Raw genomic sequence first — 17174 nt, forward strand, 5'->3', positions numbered from 1 at the left:
CACTTCCTGTTCTGCCTGGACGCGAAGAGGTCCATCCGGGGACAACCCCACCTCTGGAAGAGTGAGAGGGCGACATCCGGACGGAGGGACCACTCGTGCGAAAGGAAAGGATCTGCTCAGCCGATCCGCTGAGTGTTCCGCACTCCTGGGAGATAGGAGGCGGAAAGGTGAACCGAATGGGCTATGCAGAACTCCCAGAGACGCATGGCCTCGAGACACAGGGGAGAGGACCTGGTGCCACCCTGCTTGTTGATGTAAAACATGGTCGTCGTGTTGTCGGTGAACACCGCGACACAACGACCTTGAAGGAGATGGACAAACGCTTGACAAGCAAGGCGGACCACTCTCAACTCTCGTATGTTGATATGGAGGTTGATCTCTTGAGGTGTCCACAAGCCATGAGTTCTCTGGGTGCCGCAGTGTGCCCCCCAGCCCAGACCTGAGGCGTCCGTAGTCAGGGATGCCGAGGGTTGGGGCGGATGGAAGGGGAGCCCCGCACAGACTACGGACTGGTCCAGCCACCATCGAAGAGAGTCCAGCACCCGCTAAGGAATGGTGACGACTGTGTCCAACGAATGTCTGGCCGGCCGATACTGCGCAATGAGTCATGATTGAAGAGGCCTCATGCGGAGTCGGGCATATGCCGTTACGAACGTACAGGCTGCCATGTGGCCTAGAAGGGCCAGACATCTTCGTAGAGAGGTCAGCGGGGCCGCCTGCAAACGTAGAATGATGGCTGACAACGACTGGAACCTGGGCAAGGGTAGCAAGGCCCTGGCCAGGGTAGAGTCCAGAACGGCCCCGATGAACTCTATCCGCTGCGTGGGGAGCAGAGTAGACTTGTCCACATTGATGACGAGGCCCAAGGCCGCAAAGAGGGTGCTGATCCTGTCGACATGGTCGCGGACCTGCAGCTCCGATGTGCCTCGGATCAGCCAGTCGTCCAGGTAGGGGAAGACGTGAATGCGGCAACGTCAAAGGTGTGCGACGACGACTGCCATGCATTTTGTAAACACCCTCGGGGCCGTAGAGAGGCCAAACGGAAGGACCACAAATTGATAATGTTGGCGGTCGACCACAAAGCGGAGGAAACGTCTGTGTTGGGGGGCAATGGAGATGTGAAAGTAAGCATCCTGCATATCGAGGGCGGCGTACCAGTCTCCGGGATCCAGGGATGGGATGATGGTTCCAAGGGATACCATGCAGAACTTCAACTTCACGATATACTTGCTGAGTTCCGGCAGGTCGAGGATGGGCCTGAGGCCGCCCTTGGACTTGGGGATTAGAAAGTAACGGGAATAAAACCTCTTGCCCTTCTCGTTTTGCGGAACCGCCTCTATGGCTCCCTTGACAAGGAGCGCGTGCACCTCCTGACGGAGGAATTGCTCGTGAGAGGGGTCCCTGAAAAGGGACGGGGATGGTGGGTGGGAGGGTGGGGGCGAAGAAAACTGGAGGCGATAACCGGCCTGCACTGTACGCAAGACCCAACGGTCCGACGTTATTCGGGTCCACGCCGGGAGGAAAAAAGAAAGGCGGTTGGAAAACTGCGGGGAGGGATTCGGAGGGGAAACTGGTACTGCGCCCTCGGGAGCACCTTCAAAATGAAGGCTTAGGCCCTGGAGGGGCCTTGGCGGAGCCTTGGTTCTGCCCCATTTGACCACCAGACTGCCTGCGGTGGTTGTTCCTGCCTCGGCGCCTAGAGAGGTCCTGCCGCGGGCGGAACTGAGGGTACGGCCGCCGCCGCTGCTGGTTCTGCTGCCGGAATGGCCTGCACTGTGTCGCCGGCGTATGCATGCCCAGCGACCGTATTATGACCCTGTTGTCCTTGAGGTCTTTTAGTCTAGGGTCTGTTTTTTCCGAAAATAGGCCCTGGCCTTCAAAGGGGAGGTCCTGGATTGTATGTTGGAGCTCTGGTGGAAGGCCAGAGACCTGCAGCCAAGAAATTCGGTGCATCGTGAACCCCGAGGCTAGGGTCCGAGCGGCCGAGTCGGCAGCATCAAGGGAGGCCTGTAGCGATGTTCTTGCTACTTTCTTGCCCTCGTCCAGGATGGTGGAAAATTCCTGGCGGGCGTCCTGAGGCAAGAGCTCCGCGAACTTCCCTGCCGCTACCCACGAGTTGAAGGAGTAGCGGCTGAGGAGGGCCTGCTGGTTTGAGACACGGAGCTGTAGCGCCCCCGCCGAATAGACCTTGTGGCCCAGGAGGTCCATTCGTCTCGCCTCCTTCGACTTGGGCGCTGGGGCCTCTTGTCCGTGGCGCTCCCTGTCGTTCACCGACTGGACCACCAACGAGCAGGGTGTCGGGTGAACATAGAGGTATTCATAGCCCTTTGAAAGGGCCATGTACTTTCGTTCCACCCCTCGAGCGGTCGGAGGGATGGAGGCCGGTGACTGCCAGATGTTAGTGGCGTTGGCCTGGATTGTCTTTATAAAGGGCAGGGCCACTCTGGTGGGCGCATCGGCGGAAAGGATGCTCACCACCGGGTCCTCAATTTCAGACACCTCCTCTGCTTGCAAGTCCAGGTTCTGTGCCACCCGGCGGAGGAGGTCTTGGTGTGCCCTAAGATCCAGCGGGGGAGGACTGGAGGACAAGGTACCCGCCACTGCCTCATCCGGAGAAGAGGACGAGGAAACCCCCGGCAACAAAGTGTCCACGGGGGGTTCTGTGTGGGGCTGCACCTCCGTTTCTGGAGGGAGCTCTGGGTCCCGGTGACTGGACCTGCCGTCTGCTTCCGGGGAGTGAGGGGGTCTAGATACCGTCGCCTCCGGTGGTCTGCGTTCCCCCATAGGGCGGGGGGTAACGTGTTGCGGACCCTGGGCTTGGGAATACGCCTATGGGGTCCAAAACCCCCACTGTTGAGGCCCTCGCTCTTGTGGTGGAGGGTCCTGGAACAGGGCCGAGTGTCTGTCCTGTCCCATGGCATAGGCGCTGTCAGTCTGGGAAGAGACCGATGGCTCCCTAGAAGGCCACGGAGGCGCTGAGCTTGGTTGGTATGCAGCTCTGTACGCTGAGACCGACGCTCCCCTCGGTGCCGAGGCCCGGTGCCGTGACCCACATCGGTGCCGGGATCAGGACCGGGAACGGCGTGATGACCGGTGCCGAGATCCGGATTGGGATCGGGAGCGATGTCGGTGCCGGGAGCGGGACCGCGACCTTCGATGAGTGCGGTGCCGGGACAGCAGCGGAGACCGGGACCTGCCACCGGCGCTGTGCCGGGAGGTCGACCGGGATCAGGACCTACCACCGGTTCGGTGCCGGGAGGTCGACCGGGGAGCCGAACGCTGAGGTGAACGGCTCCTGGAGTCTCGGTGCCGGCAGTGAGATGAGCCCGACCGGGACCGTGCAGATGGCGATCGGTGCCACGAGTACAACCGGTACCGCCTGGGAGAACGGTGCTGGGACTCCGAGCGGCACCTCGAGCGCAAGCGTTCATGTCTCCGGGGTGATCGGTGCCGGGACTCGGGAAACAGCGCTCGAAGCATCGGCTTACCCCTGGAGGTTACCCGTCCCGGGGGTGCCGGCTGAGGCTGAGATGGCTCCGTCAATGCGATCAAGTCCCGAGCCGAGGCAAAGGTCTCCGGCGTAGACGGTACCCGTAGCTCGACCCCTGATCTTAAGGGGGAGCTAGGAGGGGCTGGACTCGACGGACCTTCCAGGCCCGGAGTCGACAGCAGTCCTGTAGGCGGTGCCGCGGCCAGGGTAGGTGCCGGGTGCTCCACTCGGGCCTGCCTGGATGGTGTTGCAGACGCCGAGGGACGTGAGTCTGCTCCCGGTGCCGGAGATGGTTGGTGCCGGGGAGTCTTGCCAGTGCCGGCGCGGTCCGGTGCCGGAGTAGAACTGGCTGACTGCGCCGCCGGTGCCGGAGACAGAGCTGCTTCCATAAGGAGAGCGCGAAGTCTTTGGTCTCTCTCCTTCTTAGTGCGAGGCTTAAAAGCCTTGCAAATGCGGCACTTGTTGCTAATGTGCGATTCCCCCAGGCACTTAAGGCACGCGTCGTGGGGATTGCTCGAAGGCATCGGCTTCTTGCACGCCGAGCACTGCTTGAAACCCGGCGAGCCAGGCATGGGCCCAGTGCCAGGTGCCGGGGAGGGCAACGGCCCCCCCGCAAGCGATGTTAGATAACTATTTACGAGATTCTAACTAACTACTATGCTAACAGTCTATCTACTACTTAACTAAGAACTATTTACAACTAAAAACGACGAACAAGAACAGGAGAGCTAGGGACGTGGAGGTCAGCAAGCCGCACTCCACAGTTCCAGCAACCGACACGGCGGTAAGAAGGAACTGAGGAGCGGGCGGGCCGGCAGGGGTATATATCTGGTGCCATACTGGCGCCACTCTAGGGGGCGACCTGCCGGCCCACTGGAGTTGCTAGGGTAAAAAGTTTCCGGCAGACGTGCACGCGTGGCGCGTACACCTACCTGGAATGGATATGAGCAATCACTCGAAGAAGAATATTAAGGTTTGTGGTGAGAAACTTTAAACTTTGCACTGATGTGGCTCACCTTGGTTTTTCAAACCAGGGAAGCTGCATCAGGATATTAGGACAGCAAATCTGTGTTAGACATTTGCACAGCTGCAAATCCTCCAGTTAAAAGAAGACCTTAGTTAATGCTTGTAAAGTACTCTGAAGAAGAAATTCACTATATAAATGCTATGTATAATTCACATAGAATCTTATTTTTAAAAATAAAATAGATATTTTCAGCTGTTCCAGATTTAAATGACAAACAGGAAATTCAATCTCTTTTCTCTTTCCATGGTCTCAGATCTATAAATCTGACACTATGTACATTCATTTGTATGTTTTGTCCCAACAAAGCAACACACTTTATTATAGTAGACATGAGAGGATTAAATAACTCAGTGACCTAGATCACTTAGAACAGGTATATGCACATTAGTGAAGCCATATTTTCAGTAGTGGCAGAGCAAAGATGGGTGATGGGGTCATTAGTGGTGCCACCTTCAAGTATATTTATTGGCTTTAAAAGGAGCCACACATATACCTAAAGGCCACCATTAACTCCACCACCATGGATGCACTATGGATACTGATCCTGACCTGTTATAACTTTATAACAAATAACAACATCTTGCATTCTTATAGTGACTTTCACCCCACAGAATCACAAATTTAACAATACAAGGTTTACTTTCACCCACCGCCGAAATACACAAACTTCTATAGTCATACACACCAGCTGTTTAACACTATACAGCAACATTTGAGGTCAAGAAGTGAAGAATACTGTCTCAGATTTAAATTTCAGAGGGAATTAAAGCAGGAAGAATGTAATTATCTTTGTTGGAAATTAGCCAATGTACCAGGATTAATGCGCCTATTCTTCTGAAAAGTGCTGTGGGATCTTTTTAATTATCAAAAGTGGTCAGAACCTCATTTGAAAGATGGCACCTCTGCCAAAATAGCTTCCTGTGCTGGAGCACTGCTTTAGAACTAGTAACAGTGCTACCTACTAAATCTACAAACACTTTCAGAATTCTGTGGTTTCTCCTAGAGGCCTCTCTTCCAGGAACTGAATGTGTATAAATTGTGACACCTGGTTGTACAACTGTGGGGCCAGCATAACAGAACACTTCCCAGGGTAATGTCCTCAAACCTAAAGCTATGGTTTTAACTCAGACTGAGTATACCTTTACCTTCCATTATCTTCTGTGAAAACAGGCAGCAAAACTGCACCATGCACACTCCTTCATGGAGGTATGTCCATATATGCCTTGATGTACAGCTTCATATTGCAAGCCACAGCTAAACAGCACTGGATTTCTAGGAGTAGGAATAAAATAATGTTGTAAAATAATAATTCTTTGGTGGTTGCAAGCAAGGAAGCAAAATTAGAGCTGTGGGGAAGGATCTAGGAGAATCATTCAGAGCACTCCTCTCCTATGAGTGTCTCAGGAGATCCCATTATGGGATCTTATATTAACTTATATTAAAAGTTTTGAGAAATGTGTGGCAATTTCCATAGATCCCTCCTCTCCTATTATCATGCCTGGTGTTTCCATGGTAGCTGCCATATTAGTTAATAACTGTGGGGTGAGATCTGGTGGGAGTGAGAGATTCTTTTTCCGCTCCAATTCTATTAGAAACTCCTGTGAGGGTTACTAAATTAGCTCAGAGATGTGGAGAGGGATTTGATGGGACATGGAAGGATCTAGTGGGGTGTGATAGTGAAGGGATCTGATGAGATGGGTGGGAAAGGATCTAGTATGATCTGTAAGGAGCTGATCAGTTGGGTGTGGCAGGATCAGCTGGGAAGGTATCCTGTGAATCTGCTGGATTGTGATATATTGGGATGGGGAAAATGGATCTGGTACATTGGAATCTGCTGAGATTAAGCAGGCAGAGATCTGTCAGATCTGGTGGAGATGGGATGAGTATGGTAAATTGGGGAAGATTTGATAACTTGTGGCAGGATCTGGTGGAGATAGGTTGATAAAGGATCTGATGGGGAAGCAATGTGGTAGGCATGGCGTGGGATCTGGTGAGCTGGAATTTGAGGAGAGAGATCTGTTGGAATGGGGAGGGATCTGGGAATAACTTGATGTTTGTGGCAGAGATGGGATCTGATGGGGGTGGGTAGTTCTGGGGACAGATGGGAGAGGTTGGGTCCGGGTGTGCGTGTTGCAGCGATGGGAGGACAGAGGAGGGGGCCGGACGCGCTGTTTTGTAGCAAGGCTCTGTGGGGACAGGCAAGTTTAGGGCAGGGAGGGACTCGGACGGGGTCAGGTTGGTTGGTGACAGGACAGGCATGTGAAAGGGGCGGGGCGGGGCGGGACCGATCCAGCATGGCCTGTCACCGCCGCGCTCTCCGTGTGGCCGCTGTTGCCGGGATAAGGGCCGCCTCCCGCGGCCGTGAGTGGCTGGGGCGAAGGCGGGGCGGAACGGGAGGCGGCTCGCTGTCCCAGCCGTCCGCGTCCGGGGCCGCCCGCTTCACTCCCCCCAGCAGCGTCGAAGCGAGCAGCGGGACAGTGAGCGAGGGTCGCCGCGCCGGGGGTGTTTGTGTCCGCTGCCGCCAGCATGATGGAGCTTGAGGCGCCGCCCGCCCCGCAGGTGAGAGCCGGGGACTAGGACCCCGGGCCTGGCCCCTCTGCCGGGGGGGAAACGCTCCAGGTCGGGAGCCCGAGGTGCTGCTGGCGCTGTGCCGCCCCCAGCGCAGCCCCCGCCGCCCTGAACTGCGGCCGGTTCCGGCCGGGTGGTCACACGCTGGGTCACGGGGGGCTGCTGGGTGTCAGGGGAAGCGGGGGTGGAGCAGGAGCGGCGGCCCCGCCCCTGCTCACGGGTCCTGCCCGGCTTCCTCCGGCTCTGGGAACGTGATGAGTCACGGGGGCCGGCTGGGGGCAGGTTGGTGCCCGATGGGTCCCGGGAAAGGCGGGCAGAGCACGGTACCTTCTGGGCCCCAGGGCCAAGGGAGGAGCCTGGCGCGGAGCCCCCTGCGCTCCCGGGAAACTGGCGCGTCAGGGCGGTGGGTGCCCCAAACTAGCGGCCGTTTCTTATCTTCTGAGAGCTTGGGACTTACTCTTTTGTGACTCAGTTTCCCCATCTGCACCATGTTGCCCCTTGGAAGAGGCCTGAAATGTGGGTCAGGCAAAGCCAGTAACAGCCACCTGTGGTGCCAACAAATCTTGTATATGGGCTGCCTCGCAGGGCAAGAGGCCGTGGGAGGGTCAAGAGGGGACCTCTGCACCCTTCCACTTCTAGTCAGCCTCACCTCCCAGAGATGTAGACTAGATCCTCTTGATTTCCTGAAAATCTGTCGACTGAGGAAGCTAGGGTGAGATCAAAATGCTCTGTGAGTGAAAATAAGTTGCAAAGCTTTCAGTTTTAGCTGTAAGGGATAGTAGCCATAGCAAGCATTATTTTCAAAGAAAGTCTCTCTACCCTCAACAGATTTTACTAAATCTAAAAGATTATTTCTTTTACTACATTCCCACTTCCCTCAGCATGCACTGTAACAGCTGACTCCTTTCCAAATTTTACTACAGCCTTGGCAATCTTAACTACATTAGTTTAGTACCTGGCAACATTCAGGATAGCTAGTGCGTGTAAGAGAGATTGCAATGCTGATTCTGGGCAGTGGCCCTCGGATGCTGGAACTGCCTTGAAATTGTTTCCATCATACACAGGGTTTACAGTTTGGTTCAATAGCTCTCAGCACCTCCATTACACACATTGTTCCATCATCCCTGGTGGCCCTCGAGACCCCATGGATCTGTGAGATATTAGTCTGTATAAAATATAAAACATGTCACTGCACTTGAATTTTGAAGGCCCTACATCTCATATTCCTTATTTGGATGAATTATCTTTGTGTGGGTGGCTTTTGGCTTTAGTTGAAAGCTGATTATTGTCTCACAATTTCCCTGAAAGGGCCCTTTCCGCTCTATAGCATGCAATCCTTAGTGCGCTGAGCCAGAAACAAGTTGGAGCTGTTGCACAATCATTTAGTTCCCCAGGGCTGTTACGTTTTTGGAACTAGCTTTTCAAGTGGAGCTTCAAAATGTGTAAACCAGCATATATAGTTCTATGTTGCTTTAGCTAATTTAAAGGGTAGAGGGTATAATCTCTGTTGTGTTAACATAAATTTTAAATATTAAAAATTCTTTCAACTATTTTATGCTAGCTTTTTTATCTCGTGTTTCTGCATAAAATATATGTAGCGTTGAGTAGTTTCACTCCATAACAAGTTTCTTCAGGGCATAAAATGGCATTCTGTTTCATAATCTTGGGCTACCAAATGTATCAATGTTCTAAACCTGAAAAAATTAACCTAAGTTATTTCACTCCTCTATGGAAACCTGTAGTTTTTTAAAGGGTGGAGAGAATAGTTGAAAAGTAAACAATTTTTTTCTCCAATTTTAGTTTACAGATGTTTTGTGTTCATTTTTTCCCTTCTTGTTTATAGGGAAATATGTGGAATAAATTTGGGAGTAAAAAGTGTGTATTTTAAATTTTATGTCCTGTGTTTAGGTTCATTATGATCTTGGTCATAAGGACTGTACTTGCACAAACATTTAGATAACACAGTGGTGAGCATATGTATGTTTTTTCAGGGGCTAGGTATCCTACACCCTTTCTTTAGGGCAGTGGTTCTCAGCCAGTGGTATGTGTACCTCTGGGGGTACACAGAGGTCTTCCAGCCAGTACATCAACTCATCTATATATTTGCCTAGATTTACAACAGGCTACATGAAAAGCACAAAGTCAGTACAAACTAAAATTTCATACAGACAATGACTTGTTTATACTGCCCTATAGACAATACACTGAAATGTAAGTTCAGGATTTATGTTCCAAATGATTTATAATGTAAAAATGAGAAAGTAAGCCATTTTTCAGTAATAGTATGCTGTGACACATCTGTATTTTTATGTCTGATTTTGTAAGCAAGTCTTTTTTAAGTGAGGTGAAACTTGGGGGTATTCAAGACAAATCAGACTCCTGAAAGGGGTACAGTATTCTAGAAAGGTTGAGAGCTACTGTTTTAGGTGATAGCATCCATTCACAAAGTTTCAGCTACACCTTTATGCCAATATCACACAAATCTACCTCCCCACTCTTGACCTGTCTCCCTCTATCCAACATTGCTTCTTTTCTCTCTGTTCATATCATTTAAAAATTCCACCTGGGCCTTCATCATCTCTTAACTTTGCTACTACAACTGCCTTGTGTCTGGCCTCATTCTTAGTTGACACCTATCAGTTCCTTGCAAAAAGTTGCTGCTAAGGTAATTTTCTTGGCTTATTTTGACTGTCAGCCCCCCTCCGAATTCCTCCTGGTACCACCTTGTGCACTGCATCAAATTCAAGCTTTTTTTGTTCTCATCTTTAAGGCCTTTAGCAACTATGGTCTTGCCTACACTTACAACACTGCAGTGGCACAGCAGCACTGATGCAGTTGTGCTGCTGTAGTGTTTAATGAAGACGCTACCTTACCTTACCTTGCCACCTTACTTCTGCGCTGCTGTCTGCAGAGCTGGGCCTTCAGTTAGCAGCCACCACTCTCTGGCCACCCAGCTCTGAAGGCAGCAGTGCAGTAGTAAGGGTGAAATGGTATGGTATTGCCACCCTTACTTGTGTGCTGCTTCTGGCAGGGTGCTGCTTTAGAACTGGGCGCCTGGCTAACTGCTGCTGCTCTCTGGCTGCCCAGTTCTGAAGGCAGCACCGATGTAAGAGTGGCAATACCATGACCCCCTAACATAACCTTGTGACCCCCTGGCAACTGCCTTTTGGGTCAGGATCCCCAATTTGAGAAACGCTGGTGTCCCCCATGAAATTTGTGTAGTATAGGGTAAAAGCACACACAAGACCAGATTTCATGTCCCATGACGAGTTTTTCATGACAGTGAATTTGGTAGGGCCCTACATATAAGAGAGGGACTTCAGGAGAAGACAGACAAATATATCCTGTAGCCATTTATGACATTAATTAACAGATCCTAGTGAGCACTCCTTCCTGGCCATCTAGTAGGACTGCTGTGAGAGGAATCCAAGCTTTTGTGCTGTGGACCCCCACAGTGTTTCAGGCTCCTGAAATCCAAATGTCTGGGTCCCTGGGCACACTCTCAGGACACTGTGCAGATCTTCTCTGGCACCCCCCTCCGAGTGTTAGAACATGCTATCCAGTTGCTGTGCTCCTCTGGATGCAGTACTGGTCCTTCAGACTCCCCAGTACCTAAACATACCCTTCCAGAACTCCACCCATAAGGTCTGAAGCTTCTGGTTTATAATTTAACACTCTCAGCAGCATGCAGCAGTTGTGAAGCAGTCTGTACACTCATTTTGTTCAGTCTAATATATTTATGCTCTTTATATTTAATCATGAAAGCACAGGAAAATATAGATCATACACAATAAACAATAAAACATTTTAAATGCAATGTCCCTCACTAGCTCACCCTTCCCTTGGGAGTCCTGGTGGAATTATCTGTGTTTGTCAGGCATGATCCTCCACCCCTCTGCCTTCCTTGCCCCTGCAGCAGTCTCTGTCATCTTAATCTGGTGCAAAGTGGCTCTACCCCAGCTCCACAGCCTGCATCTGTGCAGGCCCTCAGGGCAAGGCACTAGGGAGCTGGGGCCTTGTTGTCTCAAACTGAGCCTCTCAACTTCTTTCTTTCTCTTGTCCCAGAAAGACGACTTCCACCCCTCTGCTTCCTTCTTGCCCTTGCCATTCTTTTACTTCCCTTTCAGGCACCCCCTCCTTGACCTTCATCCTCCCTACTGCCTCTTCCCTATCACCCATAACTCCTGCTCATTGCCCAGCCTGTTACCATGGGGTGGGTGCTCCCAGCAGGCAGCGCTGATTCCCCTGTCAGCTCACTGTGTACTCTGTCCTTCATATTTGCCTGGAACAAAAGGGGAGCAGGAACTTACAACACAAATGTGTTTTCCCAGCCAATGCTTTTCCCTCTGGGCTGCTTTGCGATTATGGGGTTGCTCAGCAGTGCTGGGCTGTGCAGGCTGTCCACAGTGGTTTGTTATTGTAGGGTCACTTGTACTCAGTGGTTTATTATTATATGGTTGCTCAGGAGTGTTGAGTTCCTGGCAATTTTATTTTTGTTTAAATAGATAAAATAAGAGGATTAAAGCCTTTGATTTGGGAAAAAACTGAGACAGATTCTCAAGAGCGGTGGTTTTGGAGGAAGAGATGGAGAGGGTCCGTTCCTGCTGCTATGTACAGAGGTGGATCCAGGCCTTGCCTAGGAGGCACAGAGCAGATCATGTGCAGAACACCCCAAATCCTCAAGCAGGTACTGGTGTGTCCAAGAACTGGCTTGCTGGATGCTGTGCCCCTAAGCTGGTTCCCCCTAGAGGGAAAAGGCCCTATGTCCCATTCCCCATCTTAGGGCTGTATTGGATCCAATGCTCCCTAGTATCTAAAGCCACTTATCCCATTCTTTGTGCCTTCTGCTCTTTCCCCAACTTCACACAGTAATGGAACAGTTCTATTTTCCCTCATTCTCTTGTGCTTGGTTTTTTTGTTCCAGAATGTTTTTGTTTGCAGCTCTGAGACTGCAATAGACCTTTGGGATGTTATGTGCTGATGATCCTTCCCTTTCCCCCCACTGAGAGACTGAGAAGTGGTTTCTCAGCAGTCCAGGGTCTTATTGTCATTGTTCAGTATTTGTTTTGGGGAGTGGTCACAGTGTGCCAGGTGCTGGGGTGTGGACCCTTTACTGCAGCTTTCCACGGATTCTCCCGACTACTGTCTGTTCTAGGAAGGGAGTCCAGAGGGAATAGGGTGACCAGACAGCAAGTGTGAAAAATGGGGACAGGGGTGGGGGTGTAGTTGGAGCCTATATAAGAAAACGACTCCAACATTGGGACTGTCCCTATAAAATCAGGACTGTCCCTATAAAACCTCCTAAGAGGGAGGTTTGTGTTGGGGAGGGAATCCCTTGCTGCTTCCAAATGGACAGACACCGGTCTCATTGCAACTCAGCTCAGCCTGGTGCAGAAAGGCCTGGAGGAGAGACCTGTTCTCTGTGTGTAAGTGGCGTGTGTGTGTGTATGCATGTGTTGTGTCTGTGTATGAGAGAGAGGGAGGGTAAGCATATGCACGGGTTGTATTGCTGAATGGGGGTTGCATATGGGGTATATGATTTGGGGTTGTCTTTGTGTGTTGGTAGGAGTCTATGGGATTGTGTGTTCCACCCTGTGAGCTCCTTTATAGACTTCTCCTCTCCTTCTTTTGTTCTGCCCAAAACACCCTCCCTTCCACAGGAGAAGGAAGCCTCTTCTCCCAGGTAGAGCAAACCTATTGTCCCAAGGTGTTTTACTTTGAATTGATGATCGTTGAGTGCTGATCACTCACCATAGTCTCTGGCCTGGCAGAGACATGAAAAAACCTTGGTAAATCATAGGGGATCCATCATATGTGACTGTAATTTCATGATGTAGTTTCTGAAGTGGTACAGACAGAACCCTCATTTGTCACACTAACAGAGAACTTTTGAGTCAGTGAAAAAGGGCCTCACCATTATCCCTTGACAGTGGAATTCTACAGATATACGTCATGTGAGGATAAGTGTTAAAATCTGAATAAAACCAGGTTTCTAAGAATAAGGACAAAATGTAACAGAGTAGAGGAGGGAAGAAAACACAATCTCTAAAAAATTGGTACCCAAACTTTAGAAAGTGTCCATTAGTTGTGGGTGTCCCCAGTTTAGTGTGTTCAACTTGAGACGTAGCTCTTGTCTACACTAAGAAAATTTACAAAGCAAACAAAAACTCACTCCTTTAGTGAAACCACTGGAAGTTGTAATGTAGACAAGGCTCCAGGAGTCTCTGATGTATTTAACTGTTTCTGTGGGTCTAAGTGTAATGGTGGTAAAATACCAGAGGCTGCTGTAGTGTTGATAAAGCTCTAACTCCCACCAGTTCAAATAGGCAGGATTTTTTTTTTTGTAAATATCCAAAATGTGTACACAGTCCTGTGTCCTGCTGAGAATCTACAACTACAATTGAAATGAATAGAGGTGTGAGTGCTCAGCACCTCTTAAAAAGAACTCAAGTTTAACACCTAAAGTTAGAGATGTTTGGCCTAAATTACTCATTTTAAAAATGTTTTCAAGAGACCAAACAGAGGAAAAGAAAACATTCAATGTAGGCAAGGAGCAGCTGGATTATCTCACATGCATGTAAGAACTACAGCCATTTTTAGTGTACTGTGTGGGAGGTTTGTGTACATTTCCCATCAATGTTTCAGAGGGAAGAACAACTTTGGCTCCTTATCCCCACCTTTTTTTGAAAAAGTGGGGAAAGTTTACACTGGCTCTCAATCAACAATGGAATATTCCTTGCTCAATCATAAAGGCCAAAATATGTAACTGAAAATGAATGACCAAAATAAAATACTTACAAACTGTACCATTTCCCATACCCAAAAATCTGTGCTTTTCTTCTCTGTTGGGTCATTTCCCTTTAGAACTCACCAAAAACAGAGTATTTACTGTTTGGAGGATAGTGTTCCCTTTGTGGTCCTAACCAAAATCAATTTAGTAAGCCAGAGTGGGTAAAGGTATTAGGTTCCATGGAACCTGAGAAAATTCTGTGGAATAGATAGGACCACCTGGTTTGAGAAGCACTGGAAGTGGAAGAAGAAAATTCGAATGAACACCTTGATCGATTGGGTCCTTCAGCCCTTGTGTAGATTGTGCCGATCACAACACATCTTCCATTCTTCTCATATCCTGGCCTTCCTTCTCCATGTGCGGCCATGTCTTTTCATGATAAAATCTTCCCATCTCTTTGGAGATTGGCTGAGTGGTCACTTCAGTTCCCGTGGGTACTACTTGGCAACAGCTGTAGTCCATCAATTGTCAGTGAGCCACGCTATATGCCTGGCCCATCACATTTTACCGTGTCTGCTCTCTACAACAACATTCTGCACTCCACTTTGCTGTCTGATCACTTCATTGAGGACTCTGTCGCAGATTGAAATTCCCAGAATTCTTCTTTCCATCACCCTCTCCATGAGAGACAGTTGCTACTCCTGTGTCTTCGTCAGTGCCCGTGTTTCACTGCCGTACAACATTACTGGCAGTATTGTTGAGTTGAAGAGGCTGGCGCGTGTTGCCTTGTTGATTTCCCTTCCCCCCCCCCAGGACATCCTTGATAGAATTGAATGCGCACCAACCTGATTTCTTTGAGTTCACCTCCCTGATCGTGGGGCATGTTAATTTTTTGGCCCAAATAGACCTATTGCTCAATTTCTTTTATTTGTTCTCCCTGAATTGTTGTTTGGACTTTTGGCAAGGTATCAGATGGCATAAATTTCATTTTGAAGCAGTTAGTTTTCAATCCAACTTGGCTGCTTTTTGTGTTGAGTTCTCACAGCATTTTCAGTAGTTTGATAGTATTTTTGGCGATCAACACAATATCGTCCGTGAATCTGAGATGGTTTAACTGCTCTCCGTTGACGTAGATTCTACCCTTCCAATTCATCCACCTCATTACCATTTTGAGGCAGGCTGTGAAGAGTTTTGGTGAAACTCTCTCTCCTTGTTTCACACTTTCTTAACTGGGATGTGAAGGGAAATATCAAATAAAGTTATCTGTAGTGCAGTCAGAATTTGCTTCCTTTTAATAGTTTGGTATAGTTTGTGTCGATGTCCTGCTCGAGCTTTCAACACTGCATTGATCTCTGTGTTGTCGAACACTTTTTCTTGGTTGACTAAAGCAATACATGAAGGGAATTAGTATTCCCTTGAGCATAGCAATAGCTGGTTTATAGTGGAAAATATGGTCCATTATGCTGAAATTCCTTCAGAAGCCTGCCTGCTGTCTCGGCTGCTGCTCATCCAGACTCTGTGAGAGTCGGTTTATTATTTTGGTAAACAGCTTGTAGACATGAGAGCAGGCATATTGGGCAATAATTCTTTAGATCTTTACGATTGCCTTTCTTGTATAGCGGAATGGTACTGGACTCCTTCCAGCTAGATGGTATCTTTGAATTTCCACAGAACAGCTAAACCTCTGAGCAAGGGTTTCGCAGACGTCTTAGCCTCCAACTCTTATAATTTTGATTGTAAGTCCATCTTTACCTGGGGTTTTCCTTCCTTCATTTGGTGAACTGCATGTCAAACTTCTCTGACAAGGACTGGGAGTACATGCTCGTTGGTCTGCTGAAGTATTGGTACTGGAACATTTATCTTAGACGCAAAAAGTTCAGTGTAGAAATCTTTGCAGACCGCTTCCATCTCTGTTCTCTCAATTACTGGTTTTCCATCCCTGTTCTTCAGCATCATTATTGTTGACCTGTATAGTGTCAATTCCCTTTTGCATTTTTTAAGGCTTCTGCAATCTTTGGCCATCTTTAAGATTCTTTCATATGCGTACTTCTCAAAGTCCTCCTTTAGTCTTCCTCTTATCAACTTGCAGAGGAGGGGGTACTCAAGTTTTGTCACCATCTTTTCACTTCATATTCCTCCACTTCTCTAGCAAGTTCCCCGTTTCCTCCGAGATTCTTCCTTTTGCTCTTTTAAGTCTTTCTTGGCTAATTCCACGCATTGTCTCAACTTATTAGTGACTATTTTAGCAGTTATCTAAAAGACTCCAGTCTTCCTTGGAAATGTTCACTTTCAAGATTGCCTCGTCAAATATTTTTGGCCACTGTCTCTGATTTGCATCTCTAGCGCTTGCTTCTCCACCTTTTTGATGAAGTTGAGCCATGCTCTGAGCAAGTGATGATCACTATCGGTGTTAAATGATGGCACTACTAAGATGTCTTGTACAATTCACCACTTATCAATCAGAATATAGTCAATCGCGTTCTTGTTCTTCGCATTAGGCAGGATCCATGTCTACCTCCTCTCAGCCTTCCTCTTAAACCAGGTGTTATCAATAAACATTTATTTTGTCTTCACGAGAGTTGCCAGTCGCTCTCCTCATGGATTTCATTTGCCGATGCCATACCTTCTTTCCCTCTTCCAACTCTGGCATTGAAATCTCCCATCACAATCATATATGTGGATTTTTGAGCAAGGGTTTCCTCAAGCGCCTGATAGAATTCTTCCATATCATCATCTTTGCTTGTGGGAGCATAGATCCAAATAATCTTGAGGATGCTGTTTTTGTTCAGTTGGAGGAGTAGCACTCCAATGTGCAATGACTTGAACTTGCAGGAGATAATTTTTGAAAACCATTCCTTGTTGATGATGAAGCAGATTCCTTCAGTGGTTCTCACGCCTTCTCCTTTTCCCAACATGATGGCACTTTTGACTCTCCACTTCATTTCATTTCCATCTCCTTTCTTTGCCACATTTTGCAGAGACCAAGGACGTTGCAGGCTGTCCTTGCCTTCTCCTCCATTTGATGGTTGATCAAATTGTCTCTCATCAGTGTCTGCAGCTATAGGTGCATACTGAGAGGGCAGTCCTTTTTCTGGCCGCTGAGATTCTTAAGGGCCTCTCATTGACTGAACTCCCCACCACCGTCATAGAACAGACAGAGGAGTACACAAGGAGTTGGGGACTGTTTATTCATGTTGTTTTAGCCATTTCTTCATCCACCTGCTGGCTATGCTGTCAGTGGTTCGTTTACCTCTTCAACTTAGCCAGCACCCAGCCTCAAGAAGGAGGACAGCTGTCCTCTCCATGGGTTTGAAGTCTGACACCTTAATAGCATGGTTGAACCTATGGAAGAATACACT

The 17174-nt window shown here is 48.9% G+C and overlaps 2 protein-coding genes across 4 annotated transcripts in view; one reads left to right on the forward strand and one right to left on the reverse strand.

Annotated features, from left to right (window-relative positions):
* Nucleotides 1–8638, reverse strand: part of AGPS (alkylglycerone phosphate synthase) — a 184094-nt gene extending 175456 nt beyond the window's left edge. Inside the window, exons 1-3 of one of the 2 annotated variants that reach the window (XM_030580509.1) lie at nt 8041–8638; nt 7735–7792; nt 5663–5789 (exon numbers count right to left, since the gene is read on the reverse strand). In XM_030580509.1, coding sequence (XP_030436369.1) covers nt 5663–5705 — 43 coding nt within the window. In that variant the 5' untranslated portion in view covers nt 5706–5789; nt 7735–7792; nt 8041–8638. Of the gene's footprint in view, nt 1–5662; nt 6806–7734; nt 7793–8040 lie in introns of those variants that run through there. The other variant, XM_030580510.1, reaches the window with a different exon arrangement.
* Nucleotides 6940–17174, forward strand: part of NFE2L2 (nuclear factor, erythroid 2 like 2) — a 40535-nt gene continuing 30300 nt past the window's right edge. The window contains exon 1 of one of the 2 annotated variants that reach the window (XM_030580513.1): nt 6940–7076. In XM_030580513.1, the coding sequence (XP_030436373.1) occupies nt 7044–7076 (33 nt within the window). In that variant the 5' untranslated portion in view covers nt 6940–7043. Of the gene's footprint in view, nt 7077–11695; nt 11773–17174 lie in introns of those variants that run through there. The other variant, XM_030580512.1, reaches the window with a different exon arrangement.

Source organism: Gopherus evgoodei, chromosome 11, assembly GCF_007399415.2.
Source record: "Gopherus evgoodei ecotype Sinaloan lineage chromosome 11, rGopEvg1_v1.p, whole genome shotgun sequence".
NCBI classification, from domain to species: Eukaryota; Metazoa; Chordata; order Testudines; family Testudinidae; genus Gopherus; species Gopherus evgoodei.